A 15,583-nucleotide genomic window follows, 5' to 3' on the forward strand; every position below is an offset into this window, starting at 1 on the left:
AGTCGTGTAAGTGTGTAACCACGGCAGTACGTGCAACTGCGGCAGTACTGCGCCATTGTCAACGCGTCAGCCCGCATTTCCCTGTATGCTAATTATTAGATAAGCCGGATGCAATCACTCATAGCCGTCGTTGCTTTTTGCAAAGGTTGCAGCATAGCGCGCCTCTGCCGCTGCTTCATGCGGGCTTACATGCGCATTAGTATTGCATAACGCGGAAGGTTCTAGAACGCCCCATCCCCAGTGTTTGGAGGCCGAACGCCGGCGCCCACCAGCGGGCCCTCCGTTTATAGTCTGATGCATCCAGCGTAGCGTCGGACGGCGGTGACAGTCAGAGAGAAGCGGACGCGACCCGACCACCAATGTCGTAACGCTGCATTGCTTGAAGGGGACCTCGGACCGAACGTAACCAGCTTTTCACTGCCGTTCTCTGATGGACGTTGGTGAAATGAAGAACAACGCTCTGAAGACCGAAACGTTACACGCATTGCTTATGTCGGCCAACAAAGATGCGCATGTGTGCATTCGATGGTGCTGACTAGGGCAATAAGCTGCCAATGAACACACTCGCCCGATTCAGGTTGAATTTTACTTGGTCGACACTCCTACAGCGTCTCTCCCGATGCTGGGGCATGCCGGCGACAGCCATTTGCAAATTTACGGTGACCAAATGTAAATACTTTCAGTCGCGAGTGGCGGGTGCAACTATGTGCAAACTATGTCATTGTGGGATCGCTGTCAGCCGGCAACGTGTAATGCCCATTGTGCGACCTAGCATGCGTGCATTCAATATCGCTTGTGTAAGGCTATTAGCTGCCAGCACAGCAAGCTTCTCCGATTCGGGTTTCCTTCTTCGATGGGCCTTCTGACGGCGTCTTACGGAATGCTGGCGCCGTGCCACACCGGGGATTTGCAAAATTATGACGATAGATTTAGACATTTAGTCGTGCGCATCGCGTGACAGCCTGTGCACACGATGTCGTTGTGGGAGCATTTTTTGCCGACAATAGAAATCGCTCTTCGGCCCACGTGACCTTCGGCCGACGGCCTGTCGATGACATGATGGACAGAATACGGTGGCCAGGAACAATCCATATAACCGCTCGCAAAGAGTGTGAGTGTACGCACTCGATAGCCTCGCTACGGCGTTCTCAGCTGTGAACACATCCCACCTGTACGGTTACGGTATCTTTTTTATTCCGTGGATAGCCCGACAGGGTTCCCCGCTCAACAGCTCTGGCCAAGCGAATTGGCCTTTAGAAAATTTACGTCGTCCAAACCGGCGTTGAGAAAATTGACGTCGTCCAGGCTGAAATACAATTAGTTGTGTACGGAGGGTCCACCACGTGCAAATGATTTCATTGTTGACGCACTACCAGTCACCAATGTATGTTGCAACGTACTGGTCAAAACACGGCAGCACGGGAAAAAACTTATAATCCTGCACGAAGAGTGCGTTTGTGTGCATTAGGGTGCGCTAGGAGAGTCAAATCAGCTGCCAGTGCAGCGCACTTCCCCGTTTGGTGAAAATATTGATTCGGTCAACCACCGAGAGTGCCCCACCTCAATGCTGACGGAAATGCGCCAGTGGCGACCTACGAAGTCACGTCGTTTAATCTGAAATGCGTTTGGTGGTGCGCGTCGTGTGTCACCACGAGCACGCCATTTTGTGGATTCACGCGATGGGATTTTGTGAGCGCTGTCGGCCAGCAATGTAACCGCTCATCCGCCACGATCTCTTGGCGTAAATCATCCCCAGAAGGTGCATTGCTTGTAGTGGGCGACCTGCGCATAGTGTGATAGCCAGAACACGGCAGGCCGGGAAAATTACTTTTACTCGCGCGCGAAGAGTTAAACTGTGTGGATTTGATAGCGATGGCAGAAGGCTATAGCCGCGTGAATTTGGTAGCACTGGTATAAGACTACAGCTAACATCGCAACACATTCCTTCGATTAAGGAATCCACTGTATTCGGTCGAACTCCGATAATCCATCACGCAATGCTGACAAGACGGATGTAGAGGTCATATGCAAAGTTACGTCGCACAATTCAAATCGCTTTTCTTCATTCGCGGCGAATTCATTGTGGGATCATCAACAGCTTACGATATCAATCGCTCATCGTACGACGTAGTTGTTTTGTTCAAATAATCCCTTTAACACGCGTTGCTAACTGATACCGACCTACTCATAGCGTGGTGTTCAGAATATGGTAGCCCCGTGAAAGATACTTTGAATTGCGACTAAATAATGCAACTTTGCGCCTTTGCTGGCGCTAGTTTATGGCTGTCCGCTAGCTGTGGGACGCACTTGTCCGTTTTTTTTTTATCGCATCCGGTCGACCCTCTGCGTCTCACTCATTGCTGGCGGGACGTCCGCAAATGGCGATTTGCAAAGTTAGTGCGACCCGCACCGGATGCACACACCGTTCTTATCAGAAACAAGCAGACGTTTCTAGTTGACGCATATATCTTCGAACCGGTCAGGTAGATTTGAACGGCATGCATGATCACGTGCTTTGCGGCCTTATATACGAAACAACCCTTAAAATTCTGTCGGAGTGGAAGTTGAATATGCGTATGAATGGAAAGCAGATTCTAGAGAGCTTAAGATGAGCCTCCAACTTTCTAAAATATAACATTTGCCCCATGGGCGTTGGCTGAAGAGCAGTAACCAAAACACCTGTTTCCCCCAACTTTGGAAAACTTCTGTTGTCCCTGTGCGTATGCGGGAGCCTGCTAGTATCCTGTACTGGGTACTGATTGTAATTTTTTGTGCTTTTTTGCGCGGGTTAGTAGCACAGTTCTACGAAGAGTGTGTTAACAATGAAAGACCATCATTTGTTATGAGGCACAAACGCTGCCGCGTAGAACTGAAGAAGTGACAATCGACACCAACAAACAGCCAGTCATGAACCAAGCTCACACGGTCGCACGTGATACCCATGAGACTTCGCACACTTGCCAGTCCGGGGGTCCATATCATCGCGACCTTTAAGTGGCCGTGGCCAGACAAACTCTCTCAATTGTAGGGTAAATATAATGATTGGACCTCACTGTCGCTTAATGAAACTGACAGTACTTCATAAGTTGCATTTGTTTCAGCCCAAAAGAACGGCATCACAGATGCATATTGTGCTTTGCACCTCGGTCTGGCTATATGTTATTTTATCCACATGCCTCTTGGCGTTAAACATAGCACCGCACATAATGGTCAAGAGCCCAAAATCTGTGGCTGGACACTCATGATGATTGTACAGACAAGTAAGGACCAAGCACTGTCGGCCCGTTGAGAGGGTACGGACCGTGCACGGCCGGCACCGGAGATAAACTTAAGACAGCACACAATGGGCTCGCTGGTCCCGTACACTGTCGCGAACAGTTTGTGTGTTTGAGTTAGAATACGGGCCGATGTTTATGCCTCCTGATTGTGAATAAGTCTCATGTGTGCGTCCTCACTTTTGATGTCATTGCAGTTTTTAAGTTTGCTGCATAGGATTGCAAAGCACATCATCATAATTGCCATCAAGCTCGACGTAGTCGGCTCGCTTGTCATATGCACTCTTCTTGAATGTCTTTTACATGGTCTGTACGAATATTTCAGTGTTCCAGCTGCCGCTGAGCACTACATCCGAGGCCTGATAACCCGCAGCACATTGAAGCCTTGGATCCAGTGACGTCACGATAAGGCTAGGCGAAGGTGAAGAGAAAATCACCGAACGTGTTTACCTTTCCTATGCGGCTTTTTCACAGGAGAGTGCTAATTGAGGTGTGTTGTTAGTTATGTCGGGGGACGGCTTGGGGGAATACTTAAAGCAGGTGGGTAAGGTGCAAGCAGGCGTTATCCTGGTAGACGGCGCGAGGGAGGTACTCGGTGGAGCTAGCCCGGAAACTACACACCTGGGACTAGGTTGTGAAATGCTGATTAGGGGTTGCAAATGGCGAATTTGACTTTCTTTTCATCTCTAAGCTTTCGTAAGCAGGCTGTGCATGTGGAGGCAGTTGATAGTAAAATGACCTTATTTTGCTGGATAAGATTCACCAGGCAGCACAGCCTTCTTTATATGCAACTGACATATTGTATTTTGAGTCCCATTGATCATGTTTGTTGCAACCATGGCTTTTTAAAACGTAAATCATGAGCAAAAAAACTGGGATGCACTAATATCAGTGATCTACCACCCCCAAGTGAGGTGTTGTGTAAAACATATGATATGGGGTGTAGAACTCACCAGCACCTGCAAAATTGGTATCTCCAACAGCAGGCTTCACACTTCCTGAAATGGGCTGCATCAACTAAATCAAGTGCACAAACTATGTGATATTGGTGACAGTTGATGTACCAGAAGTTGTGAATGCATCTAGCATGTACATCTTACTTTTGTGCCATGTCATGACAATAGATGACATTTTCCTTCAGTCCCATCACTCACCCAGTTCATATAAAACCTTGCATGAAGTTTGGGTGTGGCTGTTGGTTGTTTATGTGAGGGCAAGAAAAGCTGCTAACACTTCCAGCTGATTGCATGATGTTGCCACAAAACCACAGAATCACTTTCAACCTGGTGATGGTTACATGCACACCTAAGCCCAGCTAGTCCATGGGTGCTTCTCACCATCCAAGTGGTGCCCAGCAGGCACAACCAAGTGGGATGAAACAGGACCACACAACCCCAACAGAGCTGAACCAGACCAGACGGAACCAGATGGAACGTCATCAAGGAAGACGGGACCAGACGGGACCACTCCAGACCAAACCGGAATGAACCGGTTGGAACCAGAAGAGACAGTACCGGATGTAACCAGACGAGATCTGATGGGACCGGATGGGACCGGACGGAACTGGACAGGACCAGATACGATTGGATAGCGGGAGTGCACTGGACTGCAAGAGACTAACCAAACTGGGTAGGATCAGACGGCACCTAACATAACCGCAAGCAACCGTGTATGATAGAACGGAACCAGACGGAACCGGACGGAGTCGGACGGAACCGGACGGAACAGGACAAAACCAGACGGAACCGGCCGGACAGGACGGAACAGAGCGGAACGTCATGAAGAAAGGTACCGGATGGGACAATACTAAACCAGATGAGGCCGGACGATACCAGACCAGAGGCGACCGGATGGAACCGGACGAAACCGCATGCAACCAGATAAGACCGAACGATACCGAACGTAACTGAACGGGGCCGACCGGAACAGAACTGGATCAGACATGACCGGTGCGAGCCGGAAAGGACTTGACGGAACCGGACGAGGCCAGACGCAGACAACCTGGACCACATGATGCTAAATTTGGTCAGACAGGAGCGAACGTGACCGGACGAGATCAGATGGTGTCGGACGGCGCTGGATGTGACCGGATGAAGCGGGGCGTAAGAGAGCGGGACCAGACGGAACAGGATGAAGCGTGATGGGGCCAGACGGGACTGAATGAAACCAGATCGGACTAGACAGGACTCGAAGGGGCTGGGCGATACTGGATGGAGCTGGACAAGACCTGGGATTTGGGACCGGGTGGGCTGGATGGAGCCCGACGAGATCAAACAGGACCACACGCGACAGGGTGCCATCGAGTGGCAAGGGAACTAATAAAGAGGAAGCGACGGGACTGGACAGGAACCGACGGGACCGACTCTGGAACGGGCCGGATCTGGCGGGGCCCGTCTGGTCCCGTCCGGTCCCGTCTAGTTCCGTCTAGTCCCGTCTGGTTCCGTCAAGTCCCGTCTAGTCCCGTCTAGTCCCGTCTAGTCCCGTTTAGTCCCGTCTAGTCCCGTTTAGTCCCGTCCAGTCTCGTCTAGTCGTGTCTAGTCCCAGCCACTCCCGTTTGGTCCTGTGTTGTTCTGTCTAGTCCCGTCTGGTCCTGTCTGGTCCCATGTGACCTCATTTGGTCTCATCCTGTCCGTCTCGTCCAGTACCGTCAGGTCCCGCCCGGTCCCGTCTGGACTGGGCCGATCCTATTCGGCTCCGCCCAGCTTTGTCCAGTTTTTTTTTCTAGTCCCATCAAGTCCCATCCTTCCGTCCGGCTGTGCCTGGTCTCGCACTGCCGAGTCAGGTCCCGGGCGGCACTGCCCATTCCCGTGTCACATTGCCCGGTCCGGACCGGTCTCTTCCGATCTTGCCCGGTACCGTCTGGGTTCATCGCGTTCCACCCAGGGCCGTCCGGTCCCGTCTGGCCTGTTCCGTCTGACGCAGTCCTGCCTGGTCCAATCCCATCTGGTGTGGTCTGGTCCCATCTGGTCCGGGCGGTTCGGTCCGCTCCCGTCCGGTTCCGCTCCGTCTCTTCCCGTCCGGGTTTCTGCCGATCACGTCCGGCGACGTTCGATGTCGCCTGATCCCGACCAGCTTGGCTCGGTCACTTGCTAGCTTGTTTGATCCCATCTGATCCGACCGGCGCCACCCGATTTGGTCTGGTCTCATTACGCCCCATCCGGTTCCATCCGATCCCGTCTGATCGCGTCCAGTACTGTTTGGCTCTGTCCAGTTCCGCCTGATCCCGCCTGGTTCCGTCGAAAGCTGCCCGGCACTCCGGTCTCGTGCGGTTCCATGCTGTTCCGTACAGACGTATTGAAAGGTTGACAGGGACTTTGGGACATTGTGACGTCATCTTACATCAGCTGAAAGTGTTGTGCATTTCCCGTTGCCCATATGATATGGGTTCTGCACCAAATTCAGTCACTTCAGACTGTTTTGGTAAGCATGAGGCCTACGCCGGTTGTACCCAAAACCTGCTGCTGCTCAACATTCAGATGTAAATGATGCTCACATAATTTTCGCCAGTCTTCAATAGTTTGCTTTCTCAACCACAAAGTAATTGTGGCCACATTTGCAGAGATGTCGTAAATACTGTGATTGGAATGGGATAGTTAAACTTTTTCATTGTCATTCCTAGTGCAGTTGAGCTAGTGTCATTCTTTGAATTAGCCTTCTCTGTTCCTCTATCACAAGTCCATTGATCTTTACATGTGACATTGCCATGGGCCAGGGTTTGTATGATGTATTGACTATTGTCCACAGCTTGAACAAGTTTCTGTTGCATTGACACTAACTCCAGACAATGAAGAGCTCAAGCAGCTGGCATCAAGTTTAAAGGAGCTGATCGAGCTGACAGAGCAGCATGAAGATGAAGACACACATACCGAGCAGCCTGCAAACGGATGGGAAGACAATGCTGCATCAAGATCTCTGGATGATGAGATGGCTCTTTTTCAGGTGGGAGACTGACCTGACTGGCTCCCAATGACTCGCCAGTGATGCACGTGCTGTTTAGTGTGTCGCATTTGATCCCTGGTGGCAGATGGCGCCATGACGAATTTATGATACTGATTTTCATGGGGAGCCAAGTGGCTGTTCTCCAGTATTTTAGGTTGCACTTGGTAGTTCTGCCAACTAGGGTAAATTGATGGCGTGAGCGTGTGTTCACATTATATTTAACATATACAGCATGATGGAGCATATCACAGGTACATTTTTTTTAATGCACCTTAAACAATCCAAATGACGCGTGCATTCCGACTGAAGCTGGTTTACCATAATTCATTCAACATCCAAACTGATATTGTGGTCACAGGTCCCAACGGTGGGGACATTTGCCGCTGCTGACTGTCACCAGCTTCTAAACTGCTGTAGACTAGCCCAGTCAGCTACCAGTCGCACCCGGTGTCGAGACGTCCCTGGATGCGTTCTCAGTCGGAGATTGCGGCAGTGGAGCGGGCCGACGATCGGGATCTGACCGGCTCCGAGGCTGACTCGCCAGATGGCGACACTGAGCAGCCGCCAGACGGCGCTGACGACCAGCGGCGGCAGACTGCCGAGGAGCTGAAGGTCAGGCGAGGCGCCGCCGCCGCTGCCGCCGCCCGGCTGGGAGTCATGGGCGGCGTAAAAATCGTCACGTTTCCAGAACGCTGACCTGAGTGGTCAGAATACATTTGGTTCTCGAAGGAGGACAAAACGAACATATTGGGGGTTAATTTGTGATCAGCTGCTTCCTGATGGATGTTCTTATGCTCATTTGGTCTTATGCCCGGTGTGTTTTCATGACAGGTGATATGGGCTAGGTGTGTTTTGATATATTCATGTCTAAATCTCAATCATGCTTGGCCTTTGTACGTTGTAACTGAAGCTTTATAACTGCTGAGGTGGCTTTCAAAATCACACTCATGTCAAATTTTTTTTTTCTGGTGATGTCACACACAGCTGGTGCACTGATATAGCCTCTTTACCAATTCTGTCAATATGACATACAGACGGATGATGCATAACTAGCAGGATGACAGCGTGTCGTCGCCAGGTTTCATGCGCGTGTTAGGAAGTTCATTTCGACTCTGTATGTCGCGTACGTGATTGAGCCATCTCCCGACGTATTGGAGGTGTCACACCGTGTGCAGCTCTCTCGTGCACGGACGCCCCTCCCGGCCAGTGCGTGAGCGGTGTACAGCGGGCTCTGCCTCGGCAGGCAAGCCTCCAGGGTTTGGTCGGCGCCCGGTGCAGCGCGCCCTTCACCCAGGCCTGGGGCCAGCTCGAGTACCACGCCGCCATTGTGGAGGCCGTCGACGACGCCAGCCTGGAGGACGCCCTCTCGGCCGATGACGTCAAGGTGACGTCATCAGGTGACGCCGGCCCGGCAGCTGCCTGGGGAATGCTCGGAACGTGGGCCACTTGAGTGGGGCGCGAGACGCTGGGCTGGCCGGTCGTGGGTCGTTGCTGTTGCTGGCTGCCGTCATCGACTATTTCACGCCATAAGCAGCGTGTTTTCAGAAAATTAATTGTGTTCTGCTCGTTGTCAGCGAGATACATTGCCGGCAAATCGGTCCCCCGAGGAGAAACGGCCCACGCTAGTCTATTAATCACCAGCGAGCCCCGTTTATGACTTAGATCGATGTGAATAACGTGGTCGCTGGTAACGCTAGTGCCAAAGTACTGTTTGCCATGCCGGGCTAGTCGATATAGTTTGCGAACTTGTCATCACTCAAGCTAATGTACGTGTTTACTGGTGGGCACGTTTTGTAGCCCGTCGATTCAACACTATTCACTAGCGGTAGTTCATGCAATGAGTAGCTGTTCCTCATAGAACTGGGCCCCGCACACAAGGAACGCCCAACAGACAGGCAAGACGCAATCGATTACCACCCCATCGATTTTGCTACCTGGAAGTACGGCGTATTTGTGTGGTGCTCTGTACAAGGTTTCCGTTTTCAGGTCCGGGTATTATTCAGCCATCCCACGCAGCGAGTCATGCAGCCCTGCAAGTACTACATGCGCCACACCTGCGACTACGGGGATGAATGTCGGTTCTCTCACGGCCACCTCGTTTCCGTGTGCGACATCAGGGAGTACAGGTTAGAGCGAGGCCGTAGCCGTCATATGCGGAAGGCGTGCCGCTTCTGGACTGGCCGTTTTGTAACGGTGCTGACGTCAGGTAACGAACGATCGAGCTCAAGTGTTCATGAGGTCTCTTGTTCCGCGGTTATAAAACTGAGTTGATATGTCTACAGTAGTGAAGCCCCGCCCTCCCGCTCCTCCTAGATGGTAATAACCGCGGTGATCCTGAATGATCATCGCGACGATACTCCGCCCCTACAAGCTCCAGTGCAAAGCTACCCAATCGCTGGGCTGTAAACCTGCCAGTCTGCTCCCGATGAAGCCCCTTCCTCTCCATTGTTCTGCCGAGCCTCTGTCGCCCCCATCACCAGGCAGCCTGTCATCCCGTATGCCCCTCACCCACAGTCAGCGTGTAAGGCGTGCGTTCTCTGTGTGGCCAGTGACGCCGTGTCCGGTCTGTCGCCGGGCGCCGCCGTGCTGGTGCGCCGCGACGCCGACAGCGGGCTCTGGCAGCGCGCCGCCCTCCTCTCGCTGGAGCCGGAGACGGAGCAGGCGGCCGTCCGGCTCGGCGGCGACGGTCGCCACCGCCAGGTGCCGCTTGCCGAGCTGGTGCCGCTGCCCGGAGCCCAGCCCGGACAAGGGTACGGAGGGGAAGGCCACATGTTCGGTGTGTTCAGGGGCGGATACCTGCAGGTGTTCTGTGTGTAGTGTCGTGTTTCCAGGTTCGTGTATTATTCAGCCGTGCGACAAAATGAGTCGTACAGACGTACTGTGTCGTGCCGCGTATCATGCCATCTGGCGGCAGAGCCCGTGTCAACCTTCAGTTATGCAGTCGTTGGCGATTGCATTGCACTGCTGCACGGCGCTCGTTCTTATGATTAAGCGAGAGCCCCGGCCTGTAGGCTGGAATGCTGAGGCACCAGGCCCAGCCCGTGTCGTGTGTACCCCGGCCATCGCCGGCCGCCCTGCCCGCCGCTGACCGGTCATTGTCGCTGGTGACTGGCAGCGGGGACGTCAGCAGCTCGGACAGCGAGGACGGGAGCGCGCCGGAGCCTCGGTCCGCCGGCGACCCGGACCCGGAGGAGGCAGAGTTCTGCCCGCGTGTCACCTGGGAGGACATCGCCTCCACGGGCCAGCTCGGCTCCTGGGAGAAGCACACCAAGGCGAGTCCCGCGCTGGGAGGCCGCCCGTTGGCTGCCAAGTCGAGTGACTGCCGAGAGCTGAATATTTTATCAGTGAAACGGTTACTGGCAAAGTAGGTCTTAAGTGTATAAAATAGTAAGTGAAGGAACTGACTTTTAAGGTCGGACAGAAGGCTTTTGTACGAGGAGAGCCCACATGAGCTTGTGATGCTTACGCCCATTGTCTGGCTGCGGTTGTTCGCGATCCATACGCTGCGTCAGCCTTCTGACAGTCGGGGCCCTGTGATGGGTCCGTGCGGTGACCGTACGAGCCGATCCGGGCCGCCCAGCAGCTGATACTGATGGCTCGGGATCGAGTCGCCCTTTCCATGCGCTCGTGCGCTGGACGATGATGTGGCCTGTTCCCGTGAGGCCGACCTGTCCGTCCAGCATGACCTGCCCCGACCGGACACGACCGCCGCGTGTGCTTACATGACCCATGCCGTGGCCGGCTGCACGTGTCCACACCGTCCCCTCGCGGCGCCCCGTCTGTCGTCTGTTGCCGTCTCGAACTGCAGCCGATGACGCGCGATCTCATCTCCCTGCGTCGGCGCGTGCAGGGCGTGGGCTCGCGGTTGCTGCGCCAGATGGGCTACGTGACAGGCACCGGGCTGGGCCCGCTGGCCGACGGCCGCGTCGAGCCGGTCGAGGCGCGCGTCTACCCGGCCGGCCGCTCCCTCGGTGAGTGCCGCCGCTGCCGCCGGCTCCTGATGCCGACTGATGACGCTGTGGTGCATTGAACATGTTGCACTGCATTTTGCATTGAACGTGCAATTGCATTGAACATTTTGCATTGCACTGGTCGGCTGCACTGCCAGCGTACACTGAAAGGAATTCTTGCATGATGTGTGCGTGTTTGTTTCGCGCACGGATGTCATTTTCTGCGCATGTCGTACCCTCGAATGTCGTGCACATGGAGTGGGGAAGCGTTGTTCTGATCGAACAAGATCGGCCAAAATCATGTAGATTTAATGGTTTGGGACACTGAATTTACTGTGACGGTTTGTGGTGCTCTCACTGCTACGCCTCTGTTTCGTCCCATATGAAAGTGAGATAGTTCGCCCACGCCATTTACGCAATAATTGCGAACATTCAACTCAGCATGTGTACACATACTGGGCGGAATCCACGTGTCATATCCTCGGAACCAGTTCTCGATGGGGCCGTGCCTCCGAGCCCAACGCCCGTCACCACCGCGTGACCCAGTCGGCGCCGCCTGAGCCGCCACCAGCGGATGTCGCGTCGGCCGGCGACAGGTGGCCGGTGGGCTGTGTGTGGCCCGTCGCGGCTTGCGGCTGTCGTCCCTCCCCCGTCCTTCCCCCGGCCGGCTCAGCGACGCCGGCCCTGGCCCGGCCGCTGCCACAGATCACTGCATGGCGCTGCGGGAGGGCGGCGCCGGCTGTCTGCTGACCGTGGAGCGCCGCCTGGAGCGCGAGCAGCGCCGCCAGGAGAAGATCGGCCGGAGGGCGCAGCGGCCCGGCCGGGGGCACGCCGCCATGTTCGACGTGATCAACCGCGCCACCGGGACGCCTGACCACGGTCAGTGGAGAGCGGCGGTGAGGCTGGCCGAGAGCGGCCGGGATCTCCGTCGGAGGAGAGAGAGGACGGCCGGGATCTCCACCAGAGGGGGGAGAGAACGACCGGGATCTCCACCAGAGGGGGGGGGGGGAGGACGGCCGGGATCTCCACCAGAGGGGGGAGAGAACGACCGGGATCTCCGTCGGAGGGGGGAGAGAACAGCCGGGATATCCATCGAGGGGGGGGGGGAGAGAACGGCCGGGATCTCCGTCGGAGGGGGAGAGAACGGCCAGGATCTCGCCTGAGTGTGAGGAGAGCGGCCGGGATCTCACATGACGGAGGAGGGAACGGCTGGGATTTCCACGTGATGCGGGTACAGTGTGGGAGTTTCCATCCCTTCCCCCGTGACACATAGGATTATGGGTTTCTTTCGTATGCTTCGTAGAGTACAGCTCCGGCACAGCTGCAGGCGAGTGTCGGGCAAAAAGCAAAACTCTCCGTGTCAACCAGTGGCGCAGACGGTCGTGTTTGCTGCGCCGCGTGGAATCGTAGGCTATCGCTGTCAGACGGGACCGATCCGCTAATCCCAGCGGCGGAAATGGGAGCTCTGATCGCCAGCGATGTCCTCCCATCCTTCTCGGGTTCGTCCACTGGCCGGCCCGGGGACGATGGGAGGAGGGCGAGCGTGCCGAGGCGCGGTCCCTCCGCCCGGTCTCGCCAACCGTTTTCCGCGTTCCACCCGACTCATGTCGCGTGCCGCGCGACGGCTGGCGCTGTGCGGCTGGCCACGCTTTGTGGCGCCGTGGCGTGACGGTGGTCGGCGCTGGAGGCGCGTATTGACGCGGTGCGGCGACACGTGACGCGTGCTTGGTCGATGGTCATGCCAGCCCGTGGCCGGTGCTGTGTAGGCGGCCTGCCGCACACCACCGACAAAGCGATCCTAACGGATGGCATCATTCGCCTTAAGTGGAACGCGCCTGGCCGTTCTGTTGACTGTGGACATGAGCTGGATCGATGCCGGAGGAATGCCGTCGGGCGGGCACCAGGTAGTAGCGAAGGCGACGGCTGGCGGCGTCGCAGTGGTCGATCTCCCCGCGGTACCAACGGCTGACAATTGCCAGGAATGCACTGGATGTATGCAAGCTTCATGCAGTTTAATTCCGCACACAATGGATCATGCAGTTTGATTCCGGTCCCACCAGCACGCAATGGATGATGACCGCTGGCACTGACGCAGGTGCGAAGTGACCTGACGTCTGTGGTGACATCCGCTGACTGGCGGCGCGTGTGGCAGGATCGGAGCCGGCGGCGGAGGACGGCCCGGTACGTTCCGCCTCTCGAGCCGAGCTCAACCTGCGTGACCTGCGCGTCGGCGAGCAGATCCGGGACGTGGAGCGACACATCGCGCGCCTCGAGGCCGGCTGGCGACGTAACGCTGGCGGCGCGCTGGGCGCTGACCTGCGTGGCGCGGCTGGACGGCCAGCGCCAGCGGCTAGCGGGTCTGCGTTCCACCGAGCGCAGCATCCAGGCCGAGAAGCGGCAACGCACCGGCAGCAAGCGGCTCGACGTGTTCTGAGGCGGCCGGACGTGTTGCGAGGGCGGCCGGACGTGTTGTCCGGCCGCGGACAGTGTCGCGAGGCGGCCGGCTGGGTTTTAGGACTGTGGGACGTGTTGCGAGGCGGTGGGTGGCGGCTGGCGGGGTGGTGGGCGGCCACGGGCGACACGACCGTCAGTGCTGCCGCGACGTGACCGGGAGTCGGTCCGTCCCAGAGCCCTCATCTTCGTCAGCGGCTGCCGATGGCCGTCTGTCGACTAGCTGTGTGGGAGTGCCACCGCCGCTCGGCGGCACTGACAGCTGCGTGACGCACGGGATGTGACGCGCTCACATGAGCTCTCGGCGCCACACGGCACGGCCCGTGTTTTGTAGGTCACGCGGAATACAGGGAAACAGAAACTTCAGGCTGGGTACCAAACTTCGCCCTGGAATGTGCTATACACCAGTTGTGCGGCGCCTGCACGGATGCCTGGCGTTTGCAACATTACTTGCGCAACAAAGAGGAGTGATATTCGTGTCACGGGCGTATAGTCTCATTGCACTCAGTTTTGCATTGTTCTGACCGCATGGTTTTGTATTGTGTCCATATATTTAACATGGAAGACAACAAAGATTCTGTATGATTGAGCTTGGTTTCGTTTGCTTTCGAGAGCCACCACTGGAACACTGCCGCCCACCGCACGCCCGTGGTGTCATTTCCATGTATAAGAAGCTTCAGTAGTTCAATAACAGGTGAAGTCCGTTTTCACATGCACTCCCAGATTACGTCATCATATACAAATATGTGAGCCTTTTGACAGAGATAGTTTGCGCCCTCATACCTGCTGACGTGTTCCACGAGTCCGCGGACGTAAGTGGAGAGGATTGAAGATGAGGCTAGAGGTCCTCAACTTCAGAGCGGTCCGACGCTAGCATCGCGACAGGTGACAGCCTTTCTCCATAGCCCATGGGGTTAATAAATGCCATGCAGATTTGAGCGCGCCTGATAGAGATGCGTCAGGTGGAATGTCCTTTTTTGCCTTTGAATGTTTTTGCAATGTCTGTGGTACGTGTTGTCCTGTCACGTGTGGGCTTGCTATGGTACCACGATATGTAATGCCTGTGCCAACGCCGGATCATGCGCAATGCACGATCAGTCAAAAATCGAGCGCTTGTGAGGCGAAGCCGTAGGTAACCGTGAGATTCAGCAACGCGTGGCTGTATCGTGAACCGTCCACCATCGCAACCAGGGGGTGGGACAAACGAGTGCCGCGATACTGACGGGATTGTCCGACGTCCCAGTCCCTCGACAGCATCGTTAGCCGGTGCTGAGCTGGCGTGATTAGAGCCGTCTGCTTCCAGTCACAGCCGGGGGGCCGGGAGGGGTGAAGGTGCTGATCACAAGGGACGGGGAGGGGTGCCGGTCACAGCGGGCCGGGAGGGGTGAAGGTGCTGACCACAGGGGGCGGGGAGGGCTGGAGGTGCTGATCACAGGGGGCCGGGAGGGGTGGAGGTGCTGGCCACAGCGGATCGAAAGATGTGGGCTGCCAATCACAGGGGCGGGAGGTGTGCTGGAAGGGCTGGAGTTGCCGGCGACAGCGGTCGGGGGGGTGGAGGTGCTGGCCACAGCGGATCGAAAGATGTGAGGCTGCCAATCACAGGGGGGCGGGCGGGAGGTGGGCTGGGAAGGCTGGAGGTGCCGGCCACAGCTGTCGGGAGGGGTGGGGGTGCCGGCCACAGCGGGCCGGGATGGGTAGGGATGCCGGCCACAGCGGCGACCAGACATGAGGGCTCGGCCGACTCATGTCACGGGGGCCGGGCCAAGTGAGAGGAGGCCGTCCCCTCGCGTGACAGTGGCGTGCGGCTCTCAGTGGCCGTGGGGTCACGGTATGTGTATTTGGGGGAGGGGGATCGACTTATTAGGCAAGAGTGGGCTGGGGAGGAGGGGGGGGGGGGGGGCGACTACCTCATCTGGCCAGAGCGGGCCGGCAGGTGTAACATGATCGACCACCTAAGGTCAGAGCGGG

The 15,583-nt window shown here is 56.2% G+C and overlaps 1 protein-coding gene across 1 annotated transcript; it reads left to right on the top strand.

Moving 5' to 3' along the window:
* Nucleotides 1–3,766: 3,766 nt before the first annotated feature.
* On the top strand, nt 3,767–11,724 carry LOC119100432 (zinc finger CCCH-type with G patch domain-containing protein). Its single transcript, XM_037223526.1, has 10 exons — nt 3,767–3,815; nt 7,020–7,214; nt 7,692–7,826; nt 8,458–8,598; nt 9,201–9,340; nt 9,764–9,831; nt 9,949–9,964; nt 10,330–10,486; nt 11,023–11,185; nt 11,711–11,724. Exons 1-10 carry the CDS (start codon nt 3,780–3,782, stop codon nt 11,722–11,724), a joined length of 1,065 nt encoding a protein of 354 aa, XP_037079421.1. The 5' UTR covers nt 3,767–3,779.
* The last annotated feature ends 3,859 nt before the right edge of the window (nt 11,725–15,583 follow it).

The sequence above is a fragment of the Pollicipes pollicipes genome, unplaced genomic scaffold (genome assembly GCF_011947565.3).
Source record: "Pollicipes pollicipes isolate AB1234 unplaced genomic scaffold, Ppol_2.1 Scaffold_4881;HRSCAF=5763_pilon_pilon_pilon, whole genome shotgun sequence".
Taxonomy (NCBI): Eukaryota; Metazoa; Arthropoda; class Thecostraca; order Pollicipedomorpha; family Pollicipedidae; genus Pollicipes; species Pollicipes pollicipes.

Coding starts and splice junctions, on each gene's coding strand:
- LOC119100432 (XM_037223526.1), top strand. CDS start 3,780: ATGTCGGGGGACGGCTTGGGGGAATACTTAAAGCAG. Junction 8,599..9,200: donor TCTCGGCCGATGACGTCAAG/GTGACGTCATCA, acceptor TTCCGTTTTCAG/GTCCGGGTATTATTCAGCCA. Junction 9,341..9,763: donor TGCGACATCAGGGAGTACAG/GTTAGAGCGAGG, acceptor CTGTGTGGCCAG/TGACGCCGTGTCCGGTCTGT.